Source organism: Ciconia boyciana, chromosome 2 (assembly GCF_034638445.1).
Source record: "Ciconia boyciana chromosome 2, ASM3463844v1, whole genome shotgun sequence".
NCBI lineage: Eukaryota > Metazoa > Chordata > Aves > Ciconiiformes > Ciconiidae > Ciconia > Ciconia boyciana.
In genome coordinates this window covers 22,466,652-22,488,218 of record NC_132935.1, presented here as the reverse complement: position 1 = coordinate 22,488,218, position 21,567 = coordinate 22,466,652, and the positions used below count along the sequence as shown (strand labels likewise).

The 21,567-nt window shown below is 35.9% G+C and overlaps 1 protein-coding gene across 10 annotated transcripts in view; it reads left to right on the top strand.

The window, feature by feature from the left end:
* Positions 1 to 21,567, top strand: part of RIMS2 (regulating synaptic membrane exocytosis 2) — a 494,921-nt gene that overhangs the window by 313,066 nt on the left and 160,288 nt on the right. For all 10 annotated transcript variants that reach the window (XM_072852067.1, XM_072852057.1, XM_072852056.1 and 7 more), the window contains 2 exons: positions 10,492 to 10,648; positions 15,609 to 15,725. In XM_072852067.1, the coding sequence (XP_072708168.1) occupies positions 10,492 to 10,648; positions 15,609 to 15,725 (274 nt within the window). The remainder of the gene's footprint in view (positions 1 to 10,491; positions 10,649 to 15,608; positions 15,726 to 21,567) is intronic.

The window sequence follows — 21,567 nt, the reverse complement described above, 5'->3', positions numbered from 1 at the left end:
TTCAGTCTTATAAAAGATAGTGTTGTTTCTGTCAACAGGAAAGGGTTTTAAGAAAATAATCATAAACCAATTGAAAAACTTCAATGTCTTTTTTTCTGGCTATATGTGTATTCTATGCCAGCTACTGTCAGAAAGGGCTATAACATATTATGTATTTAAACAAGTATGCAAAAGTGATTTTTGACAAGATTTTAAAATAGTTCTCTTCATGTACAATATACATTGATTTCATCTTGGGATCAAAAACACTAGAACAGAATCTCTATTATATCTCATGTCTGCTGCATTTAATCTTGGCACAGATAGCAGGAGAGGCACTAGCAGTTCTGTTTTTGTCTTTTAGATTAGATTGCTTGTACATAGCCTTCAAAACATTTAGAGCATTCATTTTGCTGTCCTGAACAAGAAGCTTTGGCCCTCATAAAGTTGTCTGTCATCAGCAATTCTGTGTGGGAGCACATCAGCATCTTCACGTGTCCCTTAGAATGCTTTTACGTGCTGCTTGATAAAAGCAATACAGTATTTTTATATTAATTTTAGAAAAATTCCAGAGCACTTTACAAAGCACCGTTTAAATTATGATAATACTAAATACAATTCAATGAAAAGCAGGGTGTTTTTTGTTTCTTTCTATTGACCGAAGTTGAATGGGCATTACAGTTAAGAAAGTTTAATGAATACCGACTACAATTTCTAAATAGTTTTCTTCCCGGGTACTTCCTAATAGTGTATGTTGAACCTGCTGTTACCTACTGAGTACAACTTTAGGCACAGAGAGACATGTATTTCCAAGACTGTTTAATCATAAAAAGTCTCACCTATCACTGTTGTAAGACTTAAATATTAAGTGAGATATTAATGTTTAAAATTCAGTTCTACACCAATGTCTCATATGCACTACATCATTTTATGAAACACTTGTAATCTGAGATATGTTTCAATAGATGAATCTTGGAAGGATGTAAGGCAGTGAATTCTGCATAAGCTGCATTGCAAGTCTCTGTAGAGAAGAGTTTTTCCAAGTAAAAGAGTGCAGTCTCCAGCCTTGAGAAGAAAAACATTTATAGTGATAAGTTTTTCTCATTATGCAAAAGATAGCAAGATGTTTCAGAAGCAAATAAGAATACAAATAAGATATTTATTCAGAGGATAGTTAGAGCCAAGTAGATTAGAAAAAACAGTAACAACCAGTAAAGAAATTTTTATTGAATTTACAAAAATGATTCTGTTTTTGAAGGAGAATGAAAAGTAATTATTCATTTTTGCTTCACTTCTCAAAACACCTAAGGAGTACTTTGTTCAAAATAATTCTCTCACTGTTATGTTGCAGCCTTCCCTGCAGAGGAAACAAAAGTCTTTCTCTCTACTTGCTGATAATGTGAACTGAATTTTTATACCTGGATCCTGTTGATGATTGCTGCTCAAAGCAGATACAGAACACACAAATACTTTGGCTACAGCTTGAAATCAACTGCCTATTGAAAGACATCTTACAGCATTAGTACATAGAGTGGATGACTTCTACCCCTACTAAAATAAAGGATTTCATTGTAGTTCTCCAGCTAGCCCTAAATGGGAGTCTGTAGTGCCCCAAAAGACCAGTAACTACAGACATAAATATTGACAACCTTTTTTATTATATGTTGATAGCCATTCCCCTGCTCTAAAATCTGTTCTTTGTGGGTTCTTCCTTGAGTAAAAAATAGCTTAGTGTCTTTGTGTCTTGAAAATTCCCCCCAAAATTGGAAGTGAAATTCAAGCAATGTTAAAATAGACCTTATGCTGACCCCTTAGGTCAAAGGGATCTTTAACTATTTTCCTTGCTTTTAAACAAATTAGGTGTATATTATTTACAACTTTATGCCTACAGTTCTTAACACAGGAATTTTTATTATAATTCTTTAAGCTTTTCCTTGTATTTTTAGTTTCATTTTTAATGTATCAAAGGCAAAGTTTAGTAATACTTTTACTATTTTCAAAAAAATGTCTTTAGCATCATTTCCTCAGCTGACAAAATATCTTTCTTTTCAAACATCCAAATATACATGGATGAGTACTTAAATAAGAAGAAACATTATCTGTACAGCAACTGTGTTTTTTCCAAGCTTTGTATGTCATACTGGGTGGAGGGACAGCACTGAAAACTCAGCAAGCTCTGGTTTATTACTGTGTGGGAATGCCCTTCATACACATTAGTGATAAAAAGAATTGTCTCAAGTGTAATGGGCCCATACATACCATTAGTGCAGTAGAGCTAAAAACACCTATTGAGGAACTGAGTTACTATGCAGCAAGTAACCAGTTGTTCCTACTGTAATGTTTTCTGGTTCCTTTCACTATATATTAATGCTTCCAATATTTGTAGAATAATATTTTGATGCAAAAAAAACCCCCAAACCCATGCATAATGTATCTTCAATTTATAAAATATTCAGATATTAATAATTACATTTATTTGATCGGTTACTGTCAGCACTTTTTCAGAGGACATCCAAATTCTGCATTTAGATGTTCAAATCACCATAGAAGCTGAGCACATTTGTATAAAAGAACTGAACTGTCTCCAAAGTCCCCATGTGAGATCTTGGTATGTTAAGCATTTCTGGCAATTTGATTATATAATTGTTTTTAATTAGTGCCTGTTCTAAGCCCAACCACAGTGAGCGTTAAAAATTAAATATCTGATAAAGAGAAAGCTTGATGCCTCAATCAAGTACAGATGTTAAAGTGGAGAAAACGCCACTTAGCATCAGTGTCTGAAACAAGTCAATTATTTTGCCTATGATGAACGGCAATTCTAATATTGCTTTTCTAGAACAATTCTCATACAAAGAATTTCTCTCAAGTCAATCAAGCAGCAAGACATCTAAATTAAAAGCTTCATTAGTACTTTTCAGTTGGGTTTTTTTTAGGGTTATTTTAGTGCTGTTGATGTGAACCTCATATTTGGAGGTTTGTGATTTTCTGTAATTTTATGCCTGAAAGCTGAAGAATTTGATAACAATTCATTAATATTAGTATTTACTGAACATGTGCCCTGCATAACATAATATTAGCACAGTACAGCCATACTGCGTGGATGAATACTTTAAGTCAAATGTATTAATATTCTCTCTTAAAACAGATAAAATGAAAACTTCAGCTCAGAGGAACCTATATTTATTGTGCCTTGTAAAATCCCTCATTTGACGTGTATCATTGTTTTTAATGAAACCCTCCCATGAAAAGAAGGTGGTGGTGTTGCAGATATCTTTGTCATGTGCCCATCTTTTAAGTGTCTGCACCTCACAGTTGTTTATTGCTGATTATCTCTATACTGATTATGAGGTTCTGTGTGCTCTGTACATTGATTTAAGAGGCTTGACATAGTTATCGAGCCTTTGATTCTATGGTAATGACTTAATATTTATAGCTGCAAGCAGATTCCAATGTTTTTCGTATTTTTACTACTGCTATAAATAACTATCTGCTTTGCTCAATAGCAGCTCCTTGGTCAAGTTGCACTTATGACCCATTTTTTCTGTCTATAATTTCTTTCTGCCAGAAATATTTTTACTTTCTTTCTTTCTCTAACCTTATTTCCAGGACATGGAATATTTTTGAAATTGGAAGTTAATTCATACCTTTTTCAATCCAGAATGTCACCATAATTTTTGGAATGTCACCTGTCTTGAGAGAGACATGAATGTTTCAACTCCTGGGCAAGCAAAGCCAGTCATGTTCCAGAGAGAATTAAGTTCTCAAGTTAGGAGTACCAAAGTTACCACTTCATAGCCCATGGTCAATGAATCATCACTAGCAGCTTTAAAGTCTGTTTGGGGTTTAGAAGAACTCCAGCGTTGATTGCTAAACATATTTATTACAGTGTTGGCTACTTCTGGGGTGTACGGATTGGTGCTAGGCATGTTAAGCCTCCCATGTAAGCTTTGCGTAACTGTCATCTTCCTGAAGCTTTGTAACTGAGAAGCTGGCCCGTTGCTCTTTCTGCATCTCTTGTGGCTGCAGGGTAATCATAGATTGCTTGTCTTTCCTCTGAAACTCATGTGTCAATGAAAGGCACAAATTTCCCATGTACAGAAGTATTGTATTTGATGAATAGTAATTGCAACAAAAGCCATTGAAATTCGATGAAAGAATAAACAAGTAAAAGATGATTGAATCTACTGTTTTGGTATCGGCAGAGTCTCAGTATACTTCATTTTATGAAGTTCATTCTTAAACAATTTCTTAGGTACTTTTTATATTCCTGCCGTATCCCACTGTATCCAAGGTGGTTTCTTATACTTTCTAAATTTTGGGTTGAAATCCCATACCAGTTGAAGTCTCAAGGCAGAGTCTAGTATGTGCCGTCTTTTTCATCTGGTTTCAGATGGAGAAAAAAAATCACTGCATAGGTGGCATAAAGACATGGTGGATCCCACTGGCTGGGCACACATGTGCTGTCTCTGTGATTCAAGCACAGGCAACTGTTTCATTCTGGAACAGCAGTGGTCATGCTAAAAGGGAAAAGATATAATTAACTATACTTTCCTTTTAACTATACTATTCTGATCTTGATGTTCAGAAAGTAAAATAAATATTACACTGGCCCTGAAGCTTGGAAATCTGCATTTAATGTAAAAATAAAACAGTAAATAAAACAATAAACCAATGACATTTTTAATAAAAAACTAATACTTAAAAAAAATTCTCCACTATTATAAATAAGGAAAGCTTGTTTTTAAATAAAGACTCGAAGACCAATGAATCTTTAAACTGTGATATACTGGGACCAAGTGCCTTCAAGACAGATACTGTAACTCTGAACTATTTGATCTGCCAAAGCTGGCATTAGGCAGACTTGGTTAAGTCCAAAACTCATCAAGAAACTTGCCAAGCTCTTACCTTTTGGATCTGAAAATTTTGTACATGATTATACTTTTTCCTCTGAATGTACTTCTCAGAACTGGCATGGTCTGAGTGACTAGTCAGCTAGCTCCTACATAAGCCTAGCAGTTTTCTTAGATTCCCAGGAAATGAAAAAAGAGTTTTCACCTTACCCCTATTAAATTATTTTAAAAATACTCTAAGGTACATTATGTCAGGAGAAAATGCAGGGCTTTGGATCCTGAGTGGATGGAAGCATCCTCCCTGCATCCTTGATTTTCGGAACTAAGTTCAAAACATGGCATCTTCTGTGAGCTGTATCTGCATGGCTGTGTTAATAACATGTAGGTTTTTAGATCATTTTTCTGAAATACCCGATTTTCCTCATGCATTCATACAGTTTAAATATTTTCCTTTACAGCTTAGATTTTGTTCTGGCTGTAAAGTGTTGGAATGGTAATAACTGTACTCAAGAAACCTGAGAACCTTACTGGATCTATCCCTGAACTCCTTTCCACATTAAACACATGTTAATATTTTCTGGTATTTCAACTTTATAGAATGGACATTTTTATTGAATAAAAGTATTAAATTCTACAGATGTTCACAGAAAGTTGTGTTCTGTGAAAATCTGGTATGGTTATGGTTATTTTCAGTATGAGATAGCATTCTATGTTGCTTTGACTCCTAGCTAGTGAAAATACATAGTGTGAAATAAGGCAGAGAGCTACATTAATTCTACAAAACTGAAGGATGACTTTGGAATTAACTCATGTTAGTGGGTTGCCCTACTGAAACTGCTACTTTTCAATGTGTGACCTGTTGGCAAAAGAGAAGTTTATAAATATAGTAGGTTTTGAGTTAATTAATTATAAATTTCAAAGTTTATTTTCTGGCAACAAAGCATAGAGAATATTAATCTGTTTCTTTGAATGGAGCTTAACATGTCTAGTTTTGTTGATGCAAAATTATTAGGAGTGCTGATAGTTTCTGCCTTTTGAAATTGTTATAAGGAAGCACTACCAGTGTTAGTTACCAGAAAGCATTGCATGTCTGCTTCCAATTTAATGTAAAACATTTTTTTAATCAGGATTATACTTGACAATTTAATTAGATAGTCATATATTTTGATTTATTGCAAAAATAATGTGCAAGTGGTCAACTACAATAACAAGTTAGAGCTGGAGGAAGCTTTTTGTTTCAAAGTAATTAATTGGTTTATGTATACAGATTTAATAAATTTAATTCTTTTGATTTACTAGTTCTCACTTCTAGGAAATTTTTAGACAGAGTAGGTTTTTGTTTGTGTTTTGCTAATTGAATTCCTTGCCCTTCACTATGCTCATTCAGGTAGAATACCTTATGCTATAGCTCATTCCCCTTGTACTTTGGTGTCTGTACATACCAAATATTGTATAAAACTGCTGATTTAAAGGTCAGATTTTTTTTTTTTAAGGATTTTCCCATTTCTTCATATTACTGCTCTTCATTATGTTTTTCATCTCCAAATGCTGCAAATGCTCCCTGTGTATGCAGAATAATAAGAACCATCTCTACGTTTTTTATATCTATAGATATGGATTATTTGGATAATAATAGACAACATTCTGTCATGTGTACTTGTACAGTAAATCATGTTTTTAATTTCATTATATATAAGTTCATAATAACTTGCTATTCACTTATGTGTGTGGTGGGTTGACCCTGGCTGGACGCCAGGTGCCCACCAAAGCTGCTCTATCACTCCCCTCAGCTGGACAGGGGAGAGAAAATATATCGAAAGGCTCGCGGGTCGAGACAAGGACAGGGAGAGATCATTCACCAATTACCGTAATGGGCAAAACAGACTCAACCTGGGGAAATTAGTTTAATTTATTACCAATCAAATCAGAGTAAGGTAATGAGAAATAAAACCAAATCTTCCTCCCAGGCTCAACTTCACTCCCGATTTCTCCACTTCCTCCCCCTCAGCGGTGCAGGGGGATGGGGAATGGGGGTTGCGGTCAGTTCATCACACGTTGTCTCTGCCGCTCCTTCCTCCTCATGGGGAGGACTCCTCACACTCTTCCCCTGCTCCAGCATGGGGTCCCTCCCACAGGGGACAGTTCTTCATGAACTGCTCCAGCGTGGAACCTTTCCATGGGCTGCAGTCCTTCAGGAACAGACTGCTCCAGCGTGGGTCCCCCACGGGGCCACAGGTTGCCAGCAAACCTGCTCCAGCGTGGGCTCCTCTCTCCATGGGTCCACAGGTCCTGCCAGGAGCCTGCTCCAGCGTGGGCTTCCCCTGGGGTCACAGCCTCTTTTGGGCACCCACGTGCTCTGGCGTGGGGTCCTCCACGGGCTGCAGGTGGATATCTGCTCCACCATTAACCTCCATGGGCTGCAGGAGACAGCCTGACTCACCATGGTCTGCACCAGGGGCTGCAGGGGAATCTCTGCTCCAGCGCCTGGAGCACCTCCTCCCCCTCCTTCTTCACTGACCTGGGTGTCTGCAGGGCTGTTTCTCTCACATATTCTCACTCCTCTCTCCGGCTGCAGTTGCACAGTTTTTTTTCCCCTTCTTAAATATGTTTTAAAGCACTACCACTACCGCGGTAGGCGCTACCACCGTCGCTGATGGGCTCGGCCTTGGCCAGCGGTGGGTCTGTCTTGGAGCCGGCTGGCATTGGCTCTATTGGACATAGGGGAAGCATCTAGCAGCTTCTCACAGAAACCACCCTTGTAGCCCCCTGCTCTACCAAAACCTTGCCACACAAACCCAATACAATGTGTTTTCAGACTATGCCTTCCTGGAGATGACTTTCTATTTTCCCCAAATGTATCAACTTGTCTTTTAAAGAGTAAAACCTTTCTGCCACTTTAAGACTATCTTTAGAAATGTGTTTATTTCTTGTTGCTATTTACAATACTTTTCAATTAGTATAATCAGCAAAAATAACTGATAAGCCATTTTCCATATTTTTCGTTTTTTTAAGGAAAATATTAAACATTGTAGGAATAAGTTGTTCACTGTGAAATTAGAAAAGATGTGGTTTGCATTGTAAGGATGCTGTTTGCAATTAGTCATGTATTATAATAGTAAAAACCCAAGTCTTTCTAAATTATCCCAATTTCATTTGGGCTTCTCTGCAGAAAATATGGATCTGGAGTATTGTTTTATTTCAGTATATGGTATGATATCATAGTATAATAACTGCTGGTTGTTTCAGTACATTTCTTACTGTGTACGCAATGCCTTTTGATCAGTTCAGTGAACAGATAGCTTGTTGTCTTAGTGATATATGCCATAAATTAAAATCAGTAAAATATAAAAAATAACACTTGAGAATAGAGAAAATAACTTCTGGTCTATCCAAAAACAGTCTGCAGATCTCTCACTTGGGGTCTTAACTCTCAGAATTGCTTATACCTCTTTTGCTCTCTGGGGTAGCAGATAGTGGCCTACAAAGCTCCTCACAGGTCTCTTGTATTCCCTTGGTTGCCTGATTCTTACCTGTAGAATTTTTCTTTTGATGACATCTTGACCAGATTCTTCAAAGAACCTGCAAAATGATCCTCTTATTTTCCTGTGTATGATCCTCTGTGCTCTGCAGTGCCTTTCATGTTCTTCCAGCTTCTGGGCAAATTAAAATAAATCTCTCATATGTCCTTTCCCTGCCTTCTCTAGAAGTGCTGGTTTTATCAATAAGTAGTTCTCTGTACATTATTTTTGTATTGAGGACTATATTCATTTAGTGTATAAAACTGGAAAATATCTCATGGATTTGCTTAATTAAGAAATTTGTTATTGCTTTGTTACATTTTTTATTTTAACATTATTGAGCTTTCAGCTGCTACTTTAGCTCTTTCTCTTTTGGTTAAAGAATTGCAGAATTGCAGAGTCTATTTTCTGATTTGCAAAAACTTTATTCAGACATCTTTTATACTTCACTGGTTAGTGAACAACACCCTGTTTGAAACACAGATAAAATTCCCCCTGTCTCTCCTTTGGTGATTTCACTCAGAACTGTGTTGCACTGGTCCTTACATGCTTTATCAGTGTGTATGCTAATAAGTGTACTTCATACACGGGATAAAAGTCTGTAGTTCATTACTGACTCTCAGCTGAGACTACGTGTAACATGATGTGATTGCTTTGAAGGGAGGAGAGAGTATCTGACCCTCAGCACTGTTATATTAATGAAATGTAATGGTGATGTGCTATTTTTCCCCTTTATGTACAAACATACACACACACACACACAAAGCAGCTTACACGTAAACATAGGAGGAAGAACTTATTTATGAATTAGAGTGGTTCATATATCCTTGGTCCTGAGGCCTTACAATGAATATGAATACTCAGTTGGAAGTATCGAACATTCTTGGAAACATAAAACGGACTCAATTAATGAGGTTTTGCTTAGGTGCTTACTGACCATTTTCCAGGAAAAAAACTATGAACAATGTGGAGTAGAAGACCAAATACTCTTGGACTCTCAGAAGATTCTCATGGGAAAAGAATTACAGTTTTATGAGCCAGAATTTTTCCAGTGCCAGGTGGATATCTCTAAATATTCTTTACTTGGTTACTGTCTTCAGAACAAAAAGTCAGTTATATCAGTTGTCATATAGCCACCAGGAGCTGTCTGAAGACCTATTTCTGCAAAACATTATCATCAGATTAAGATTTCCAATTCTTCCATTTCTTGTCATCATATATTAATTTGATCCTCACAAAATTTGTGGAAGCTTCTTTGAAATTGCTGTATATCTGGCATCTTTTTTTCACAGAGAGTACTGTACAGTGAATTCAACTTTTTCAATTAGATGCAGACAGTCACTTTAATGCATCCAGCTTTTAAAAAAGATTTTTCTTAAAAGCCTACATACAATGTCCATGTGGTAGCCTTTTAAGCTATTGTAACTGGGAAGGCTTTTGCTTAGACCGTTTATGCCTTCTATTATCTTAATTCAAGATTAGGTCCAGGATGTAAGCAGGTGTCCGCGTGGCCTTAGCTCATATATTTGTGAAGGAATCACGTTGTTTAAGTTCAGAGCCATGAGTGAAATCTGATGTTATTGAGTCATTGTTACTGTAATTGTTTCTGAAATACAAATCTTCTTGAACCCAAACTCTGTATTTAAGTAGTTTCCTATAGTAGTTTCCCATCCCAAATTTTTAAACTGAACTTTGGATTAGTTTTTAATTGTAGACATTTCTGTTTGAAGTATATTATACACAATCGTTACAGTACAATTTTAATTAAAAATGCAATAATAAATTTTGTATGTTATTCTAAGGAAAAAAGTCAGTTTTATTAGTTTTATTATTAATGCATCATATTGACCACAAATAAATGGTAAATTTGGATATTTTGATTATTATAAATCCCCAGTTTGGTGCACGGCAATTTATTTCTATACTTTTAAAGTATAACTATAGGAATTATAGCTGTACTTAAATTAAGCATAACAACAGGAATCAACTTTACATATGTGTTTTTTATTACAAAAAACAAGAAGAAGACATGATAACATTCTTGATCAAATTTCATCTTTTATCATGCTTCTAACTACTACAGATATGGTAGGAAATTAAAAAGTGCAATTTCAGATTCATTGAATATTTGCATTTCTTTTTAGATTATCGACATAATGGGAGAGATCTTCAAAGTTCAACGCTATCAGTGCCAGAACAAGTTATGTCATCTAATCATTGCTCTCGATCAGGGTCCCCTCACCGTGGAGATAGTATAGGACGGACTAGATCGTGGTCTCCCAGTGTCCCTCCCCCACAAAGGTAAACTGTTATTTAACTATGCAGGTATATAAATTGAAGTGGTATTGATCCTCTAACAATACTGAAAAGAATCTCCAGACTTTCAAAATGGCAATGAATTAGTTAGATCTTATGAGATTGTGTAAAGCCAATAATGTTTTTTCTTACATTATACTGATGTGCAAAAATTCACCTAATTTTGTCTTATTTTTCATCAAAAATCAGTACATTCCAGTCTAAGGAAAGAAAAATATTTCTCCAGATTTTCATTTTCAAGACCTATTTAGAAGGTGCCATGTTTTATAGCATGTGATGGTTTGACATTTTCTTAGTGTTCATTTGTCAGTGGCTGTTTTCAACCCTTTTGTCCATGCAGGATTAAGGTTTTGGGAGAGCCATACTTCCTGCCTGTAGTAGCTTTCTTTCTACTATTTTTTTCAAACTTTTAAAGCATCAAGAAGAAATTGACACACATACAATTTCATACTGAAAAATGTCAGCTCCTGATCTTAGAAGGGCTCTGATAACTATTTATCTTGTGAAACAAAGATCAGGATATTTCTTCCAAAAGCCAGCCATTTTGGATAATGACTACTGCTTGATTGAATATACTGTTTAAGCCAGAATTAAGAATTTTCCTGCATGGATAAGCTTTCTTATGAGGAAGCAGAAGGACAGATGTAAAGAGGAATGAAGCCTGTTTTCCAGCATTTTTGTCACTATGTATGGGTAGGTTTCCAGCTGGTGTAATTCAGCTGGAATAAAAGGAGAAGTTATTTTCTTTGCCCATAATGTTCACAATTCCCATTTAATACTAAAGATCTGGTATCCAATATTTCCTGTCAGGTACATGTGTCTATCCCTTTCTTCTACAGCCATTCTGATTCTCTTGTGTTCTGCTTTCCTTTCTGTTATTGTTGTTCTTTTTGTTAGCTTAAACTTCTCTTGAGTTCATATTCCCTTACTTATGTGTTTGCTTACCATTTCCTCTAACAGATACAGACTAAATGATATCCTTTTGCATTAGTGAGGTATTAAGATCCCAAATTATCCCATATCATCACAGACAGCTAACAGGCAGAAACTGTAAGTTTCTACTTGAATTCTAAAACCATATGTAAATACAGCCTGACTTTAAATGAGACATAAACAGTAGACACAGAGGGGCCTATTCTGATTTCCACTATACTGATTTCAGTCTAAGTAGTTGCCTATGCTAAATCTCCTGGGGTTATTTGTCTTGGATATAGACATAAATGTGAGCAAAGTCTCTTTGTGTGTGTGTGTGTGTGTGTTTGTGTTTTCATGTGTGTGTGCATACTCTGTGCATTTTGGGCAGAACTTTTACCCAGGCTAGTAATTAACAGTTGTATAACATCACTGAAAAACCTTCTTTTAATTTTCTTGTAGTTTTGCATTTCTTTACATTTATGAAATGTTTCTTGCTTCCTGACTTTCCTAAAGATAAATTTTTAAATATAATTTTGAACTTAGAGAGAAAAATGTTTCAGCTGTTTCTTATAATGTCACAATCAAATGCATTATTTATGTAATATTTCCCTGCCCACACACCACATCATTTCTTTGAGGACTTGTCGAGCCCAGAGAATTGCATTGCCAGAACTTGAGAGCTGGTAGAAAAGAAGCATAATCCTTGGGTTACAGAAATGTTTTTTTTAATTCTAATGAAAATCCAGGTGTACTCGGCAAAGCTATAAGCATTATTAATCACATTTGCACCATGTTTAGTTCAGTTTGTTATACGTGTGCTGCTACAGACATGTTCTAACCACAGTAAGCATGCTGCACGCCCAGAGATCTCCCAATTACTGATTGAAGCCTCTGCAGGCAGGACCTCTTGGGCCATAGAAGTGCAAGTTGCTGTTATATCTTAGAAGCCATTTTACAGTCCTCAGTCCTTCTACAGGATTTTGTTAATAAACTCCACCAAAGCCACACTGCATAGTAGCTGACAAGAAATTGTTACTGCTCTTGTAATGTTTTCAGCTAATATATTTAATGGACTGTTATTCTCTCTGTAGATCAGAACGGAGTTTAAACTGTGGCAGGCACTGAACAACATCATGTTTAGTTTTTTCTAAGACTGTGCATTAGAAAAAGCGAGATGAAGGTGACTATAGAAAGTGGCTAAGCTGAAATGGTGTGGTAAATCTAGTAGGATGCTCATTATTCTCTACCATCACCACCTGCAATTACACCTTGTCACCTGCTTATCTGTTATCTGATTGCTCCATACATGTTCTGTCAACTGGAAGAAAGTTCCAAAGGAGTGGAGACATATGTTGTGAAAGTAACTTTTCTTATAGAATAGGTTTCACTGGAGAAAGTGTGTCATTTTCTGTTAAACAGTAAATCTGGCTGACAAAGGCATCCTTAGCAGAGTGAAACAGAACTGAAATAGTAGTAACACTTTGAAGTAGAAGAAATACAGTTGTGTAGGATGTTAAAAAGCAGCATGAAGTCAGAATCTGATATTTAAAGAAATTTAAAGAAGAAATTATTTATTTAGCCAGTACAATAGCCAAACAATAAGCCAATAACACAATCTTATTGAAAGTGATTTGAGCAGATGGGATGGTACTGAGTTTTCAGGACTAAGGCTTATAATCAGACTTTAGGCAGGAGTTTTGATTGTGTGGGCAGATGGCAAAGGTCAGATCTTTGGGAAGTTTTGCAAAGAAGTGACAGCTTGAGAAATCTTAAATATTTAAGTCAAAAGAAGAGATGAGTAAAATAAGACGATAATACTAGAGACAGAAAAAAAAATTTATTTATTTTTTTTTTTTTTTAAACCTGAACAAAAAGGGAGACCCTGAGGAAAAGGGTGAGACAGAAACTAGAATTCAGAAAGAAGGAATGAGAATTGGCTGTTGGGAAAAGTAGAAAAGTTAACAAAGAAGAGCAGAGGAGCCCTGTCAGTTTTAGACTACAAATATATATGAAACAGTCCAATGGCAGGTAAAGGCTATACTGGATTTTCTATTATTTTGGTATAAATAAGGGGGTTAAAACACGTACAGAGAACAAGTTGCAGGAAAGAGTTCTAGAGTAGAAGGTAGAAGAATTATACTCACTTTTAATATGGCAAATATGAAGTTTATTAGCCAGAGTAAACTTTATATTTGGCTTCATGAAAGCCAGAGTGGAGAAATGCTTTATGAGAAATGAAGTAGAGCTGAAGGCAAAAGTTTATGTGTAGTGCAACATCTTCATAGCACTTACATGCAGAAACAAACAACAGCAAGGCAGCAGCAGTGAAGGATACACATACAGGTTAACACTAATCAGGGACTGGCAAATGACAAAGGATAAGGATGACAGGTACCAGAAGGGCACACAAAGTGACAAGGAAGGACACAGGAACTGAATGGTATAAAAGTGAAAAAAAATGAGGCCCACATTAGGGAAGACTGCAGGAAAGGAGAGGAGGCAGAAGAATTTATTGGTCTAAAATTTTGAATTTGTGTGGAGGGAAGCATGCAAACTGTTGTTTTCAAATCTATACAAAACAATTATGTTTTAATTATCCAACAAGTATTACAACTATCTTCCTATTCTTGTGGATTTGTTTTACAGAGCAGAAAAAGTGAAGTTAGTGTGTATCAGTAGGTATTAATGGTTAAACTGTGAGTAAAGCAATTGATGGGAAAAGCTTTGGTCTCAAATAGTACAAAACTGTAAAGGTGATTAGAATCATAGAATTGGTAAGGTTGGAAAAGACCTTTAAGATCATCAAGTCCAACTGTTAACCTAACACTGCCAAGTCCACCACTAAACCATTCCCTAAGCACCACATCTACACGTCTTTTAAATACCTCCAGGGAGGGTGACTCAACCACTTCCCTGGCCAGCCTGTTCCAAGGCTTGACAACCCTTTCAGTAAATAAATTTTTCCTAATATCCAATCTAAACTTCCCCTGGTGCAATTTGAGGCCATGTCCTCTTGTCCTATGGCTTGTTACTTGGGAGAAGAGACCGACCGACACCCACCTCACTACACCCTCCTTTCAGGTAGTTGTAGAGAGTGATAAGGTCTCCCCTGAGCCTCCTTTTCTCCAGGCTAAACAACCCCAGTTCCCTCAGCCGCTCCTCATAAGACTTCTGCTCTAGACCCTTCACCAGCTTCGTTGCCCTTCTTTGGACACGCTCCAGCACCTCGATGTCTTTCTTGTAGTGAGGGGCCCAAAACTGAACACAGTATTTGAGGTGCGGCCTCACCAGTGCCAAGTACAGGGGCACGATCACTTCCCTACTCCTGCTGGCCACGCTGTTTCTGATACAAGCCAGGATGCTGTTGGCCTTCTTGGCCACCTGGGCACACTGCTGGCTTTAACGAAGCCTGCACTATGTGTACGACTTATACCTAATTAAACAGTTCTGTCTTTTTCAGATTCTATTCTAGTGAGATTACAGAATACACTTTCCAGTGCAAAACAAGCATCTGTTGTTTGAATCAGATGACAATGTTTTCAGCAGGCTGCACTCTACCGTAACAGCCAGAGGTCCTCATTGTGTCTTAGTACAGTTTACACCTTTATAGTATAGCCAAACTCAAGAGCTCATGGAAAATTCTTTACAGTGTTTGTTTCAGCTAGAAAGGAAATTTTCCTTGAAGGTACTAGACTGGAAAGACCAATGAAATTTTGTCTAAAATTAACCTTTTTAATTTAAAAAAAAAAGTTATCCTCTAATTTCCAGAACAAGTAAATGTTGAAACAAAAGAAAAATCCCTATCCCTAGCATGGACTTGGCTCCCTTAGCACCTTTTAGCACCTTTTTCTGTAGGGGAAAATTTTTTTACCATGAGATTTAAAATTATGTGAGAGTAAAAGTATAAAAAGACAGGTCAGCTAACACATCTCATTACCCCCACGTTTGCTAAGAATTGTCTGTACAAACCAGTGAAGGGATGTGGTCCAGGCGCACCCAGAACTCAGAATCTGATGTCTTTTATCCTTAGTCGGAATGTGGATCAGGGACCACGAGGGACTCGATCTACTCCTGCGCATTACAATACCCTGAACCGAATGGATAGACACCGTGTTATAGATGACCACTACTCTCCGGACAGAGAGAGGTAAATATCTGACTGGAATTAGAAACAGCTGTAGCCTACACTCATCAACGTGAATTACTTCACCATGGCAGCTCACTAAAGTAAATAGCAAAATTACTCTACATAATTAGATTAGCGTTTCCCTACTCATTTTCCACTGGCTGCATGATATACATTAAAAAATATACAGTGCACAAAAGGCTGACAAAACTATCAAGTTATCTTTGCCAAGAGGGAATCTGAAAAATCTATGAGAAATTGTACAATATAAAAGACAAATAGCTTAGTTGCGCTTTTTAATAAAAATATTTTTATGTACTATATTAATAAATTCTTTAAGTGCTGAATATCTTTAAAAAAATCTAACAGTAGATTTGGTCATTTTTGCTGCTGAATAAAGAGGCATAAAAATGGATAATTTCAGCTCAGTATTAGTGTAATGCTCCCATTGGATACAGTGCAATTCACAGACATAACAATAGTATATTCTAGCACTGTGTTTGTCTTTTCTCAACTTTATGAGCCATTTTTGTGGAGGGGTGGGGGGGAAAAGTTATGGCAATGTGTGTTAGAATGAAATCAGGGTCTTTGGGTTTAGAGGCACATCCTACCATGACTAATGCTTTGCCTAACAAAACTTCCCAAAGAGTGAGCAGAGCTGTGGCAACCTCTATGAATTTTAATGATGTAAAAAAGAGTTGCAGGCAACAGTTGGCAAATGTAGTTAATTTTGCTGAATTAATTGTGGTAGTGCCTTTGTGACATTAAAAAAAAAATATTGATAAGGTCTTTCCCACCTCATTGTCGTCAGGTCAGAAAATCAAAAGAAAAAGCATTTTTTACCTTTAATTTTGAATATCTTCCAGCTTCTTATACACCAAGTTGAAAACCTGCACATTATAGTCAGAGAGGCATGATTGCTAGATATTGTCCCATTTCATAATTGCATATAGCAAGGAGTAATACAGATATATTTCATAATCTTACTGGGTGCTATGTGATTAGTATTTGAAGTTAATACTTTTACAGATTATTATTACAGGTTATTCCTCAAGTGATATCAAAGCACATAATTGGTGTTGCTAACTGTAATACAAAGAATTTAAGAAATCAGTGGCTTTTTGTTAGCAATATTGAACAGAAGAGGTGAATATGTCTTAAAAGAACATTAATATGATGGTCAATGATTGTAAGGAATGTAAGACAAAATTATTCAGAAAAAAAAATTTATAATTAAGTGTTCCTAATTAGGTAAGTTAGAAAAAAAGAGTACCAAAAGAAAAAAAAAAAAGGCGTATCTATTCAAGTGATTTGTAATTGAATTTGGCCAAAAAGAAGTCAAATGGGCAAAAAAATTAAGATATTGAAAAGCAATCAAGTATTTATCATCCAGAATGTTAACTGTAATCATTACAAGTATAATAGATCATAGGTGAACCTCTTTTTTGCATTAAACTATATAATATTTTATTTAAGTTGTAGAAAAGAAGAATGCTATTTAGTTGGCTCATGAGGCTATCTGATTTTCATACAGAAGGCAATAACTTAAGGATTCTGAGCTGTCTCCTTAAAAGAAAAGAACAGAATGCTTTTGGGATAATATTATGTTGATTTTTAGACCAGTCATCCTTGAAATAGGATCTGAACTTGTCCTTAGAGCCTGTATATGCCTTATGGAATGCTCCTGGGTTTGTTCACTGTGCAAGTTTGCTTGCTGCCTCCCAGATCAATGCATAGCAGTGAAAGGTGGCTTGAAGTACAGCACCACAATCTTTCCCCATCACTTCAATCAAATAACCCCTACTGGACTGGCTTGGCTTAGAGAAAGAGAATTGTTTTTTAGAATATGTCAGAAAAACAATGTCAGAAAGTTGTTGGTGATGAGATGATTGAATTTTCACATGAGCATTCTAGATGAATAGGTATTTGCTTGTTAGGTGTGCTCTGAATCTCTCAACATAGGTTTATATGTCATCTGTATTTTCCAAAACACACACAGAAGTTCTGCTGTTCATACATGGTGAGTGGTTGCCTATGTAATCAGACTGTGTACTAGTTATACCTCTATTGCAACATACAGTTTCTGAAGCATATTGGTTTTAGGCAACACTCAAGAGAATAGCAAAAGACTATTCCCAAACATTTATCATGTTTCATATTCATTGTTAGTTTGACAGTGGTTTTATGAATGGAAAGATTATTAGACTTCAAATTTTGTTAGTGAATATTTGTGATACTGTCTGTGTTACATAATAAAAAACAATGTTGTGTACACAAGTCCCTAAAGTAACTCTAATGGTATTGATTCTGAAAACTGCTGGAACTGCAAGCAGTTTGGAGAAGTGGAAAAACTGAACCTTTGCATAGGTTTATAATCTCTCTACTTGTCATCCTTGTTTTGTTCCACACTTACCTTTAAAAAAAAAGTCACACTTTGCTTTCCCACAGCTCTGATGGTTTGTTGTTTCCATGCTCCATTTATCCCTTGGATAAATATGACATATGAATGCTTATGACCCAATACTGCCCCAAGTTCCATAAGATCTTTTCTCTGTAACAGGATAACCTTGTAAACTTCAGTTTGACATGTTTTAGTAAGCTCTCCAAAGCAGACTTTTACCTCACTTCAGAAACTGAAACTAATCAAACTATAGAGAAAATGTTGGAAACAGCCAGATTTGGCCTCAGAGTTCTATATTTAAGCTATCAATATAATTAGGTCAATTAGAGGAACAATGTGAGAATCTTAGCATAGTTCCAGAAACAAGACATCAGCCAAAACTATATCTGTGTATTACTTTCTGAAAGATATGTCAGCAGTTAACAAAAAACACCAAGTGTAAGGAAATTGTACTCACACCCACAGCTGTGACCAGCTTAGATACTATTTACCAACTATTAGTCTAACTACATTCTTTATCCTAGATGTGCTCTCCCTGAGGCATGAAATTGCTAATGGTGAATTTAGCACAGATATAGTAGGCCTAACTCAAATAGCCTTGCAGTGGAGACATATGAGAAAACTCCTAAAGTATAAATGTTTTTCTACTAAGCACTTAAAAGAAAACGAGAGAGAAAAAGCAGGTTAAATTTTGGGTCCGCTATCTCTTCATCAGGACTATTGCACAGTTTCCATTTTAAAAAATAAAAGTTATTATCGGCTATGTAAAAGTAATGGTGTAGTCATAGCCATGATTATTTAAAGATAATGGAGAATATTTCTTTAAATCACTTCGAAGACGGTATCTTGATATGCTGGGACTAGCATGACTATCACACCACTATTACTGAGAGATTATTTCATTAGCACATTTAAATACAGACTTTCTCTTGAACACTTTGTTTGTTTCATGCTGTTGAAAGAAGTTTTTTTTTAAACATGTCTTAAAGTAAATGCCAAAATACATGCCAAAAATTCTGGTTACTATAATCAGACCAGTGAAGACCAAAATACTTCACTACCATGAGTCTGCTGCATGTTAGATAAGATGCCACTTAATTAGCTGCTTCCATTATTTAACACAAAATTAAATGTGGCCAAGAGCAATATAAATTCTACAGTTCTAAAAGTCATCTTACATTGTCAGTTGCTTTATCTATAAGTAGCAGGCTCCTAATCCAACATAGTTAATAGTTAGGTACCAGATTAGGTCAAACTAGGAAAAGAGTTTTTTGAGACATTGCACCATAGTAAAAACCACAAAACTTAACAGATAATTTTTTTCACATTCTTTATTAAATACACAGCTGAATAATATGTAATTAAGTAGTCATTTATTATTTGCTTAATATTTTACAGTACAATCATTTAAGTGTATATTACAGATACAAAGATACTATAGAGTAGAAAGGATACCTCATGCTTTATGCGGAAATTCTGGGATAATATTTTCAATTTTTGGTTGTGTATGTCATATGGGTACATACCCATATGTGGGTATGCAATGTAATTTCTTTGCTTCTTCAAATACCCAGTAAAGTAAAAGAAATGCATTGCTGAAAAGCTGCTTATAGCTACGTTATAAAATGTATGCATCAACTTAAATCTCAATAATTGCAGCGTTTCTTTAAGTTCTTTTTCTCCTTTCAAAATTTTACCATGTACATTAATAGTATATTGCACTTCATAATTATTTTGTATATCTATGCCTACAATTGCAAGTAAAAAACATGCTAGAGGTTGTACCAGTAGGGATTCCTGTAAGTAAGACTGTCCTGCATTTTCCATTAACAGAGTTTGTTTTCAGTTACTTCTAATGTTGCCAAATACAGTTTCCTCTCCCAGGGCGCTCACTCATGAGCCCTAATAGATTTAACTGCTGAAGGGATTGCTGTCTGAGCACACTGCCATGCTTTAACCTTGCAGTAAGGATGGCAGAAAGGAGGGTGTTTTCTCTTTAGCTGCTGTTATTTACAGTGGGCATGTTACTTCACAGTGAAATAACTGTTAAATTGCACAGTTATCTGCACCACCCACCTGGTGCCTCCATGTGTCTGCTGAAGGATGGTAACCTCCAACAGAGGGATGGAGTAGGAAGGCGACAAGAGACGTGCAGTCTTGCAAATGTAGCTACATCTGTAAAGACTCATGATTCAGAACCTTTGAGCCGAATTAAAACACAAAGAAACAACAAAAAGTCATGGATACATTCCTCAGAATAAAATGCATGTACAAAATGCCCATGTTAAAAATAATTCAGTTCTGATAAAGGACTTCAGTGTTAGGCCCTTTGGAGCAAGGACTTAAAATACTTTATGGGGAGTACTGTGACAACGTGATACTGATTTTCCTGTTGAAAGTCATCTTGATTGAATGTGTGTCAGTTCACAAATTCTCTGCTGATAATTGCTATTGTTTCACAGCTAAAGTCTTCAAACTGTCAGTTGCAATCAGTTTGAATATTTCTAGGATTTCATCTATCCCAGGAGATAAGCAGGAATTTCTATACAAGTGATGTGACAAAAAGCATCCATACCATTATCAGTGGAAAAACTGTTGATGTTTATACGTAAAGAAAATTTGTTCTCCTTTAAAAAAACTAAACTATATAATAAAACTATTCTGTTAATCTTTTCTGTGAAATGTAGCAGGGGAAATTATATAACCAATGTTTTATTCTTGAATGGCATTTGCCATTTTCTGAAGGTTGAGAGCTTGACTTCACATTTTACGTAGTTTTTAGGTGTGATTTCCCAGGTGTTTATGAAGCAACATGGAAAACATTCTACCACAGAGCACATTAACTCCTGCTTTGTTCAGATGAGAATCTAAACTTTTAGAACCTTATCACTGGCCTCACTTGTTTGGAAAAAGTAACTAGTTGTAGTAGTTGCTTACCATTGTTGGAATGAGTATACTGGTAATAGGAAGTATAGCACACCTTTTCCCTGAAGCCACATAATTTTATTAGTTCCAGCCTCCTCTTCCCTTGAGCAATTCTGCACTCAATCTTGCAGTGCTAACTTGATCCCAGGCCCAGTTTTTTATTTCATTCCTTCCCACAGTACTTATCCTAAATTTCATATGCCAGCCCTCTCTCTTTTCCCTTCTACCACTTTCAGTGGCTCTTTTTCCCCCTAAATTTCCAACTAATCCATCCAAAGAACTACCTATTTCTTAGTCTGCAGGCTGATTAAGCTAATTACCATTTTTTCATGTTGCTAGATTTTCAGAAAATTGTGACTTGAAAAGTTTGGGAGTATTTGGTTAAAGGCAAATTCATACCAGTAAAAAATTATATTTACTTTTTAGCAATCAATAATTTCATGCTTGTCATACATTTAATTTGCTATTTCAATTGAAAAAGTGTAAAAGAGTGTTACTAGAAATGGAGGATAGTAGTGTTGCCCATGATACAATGTA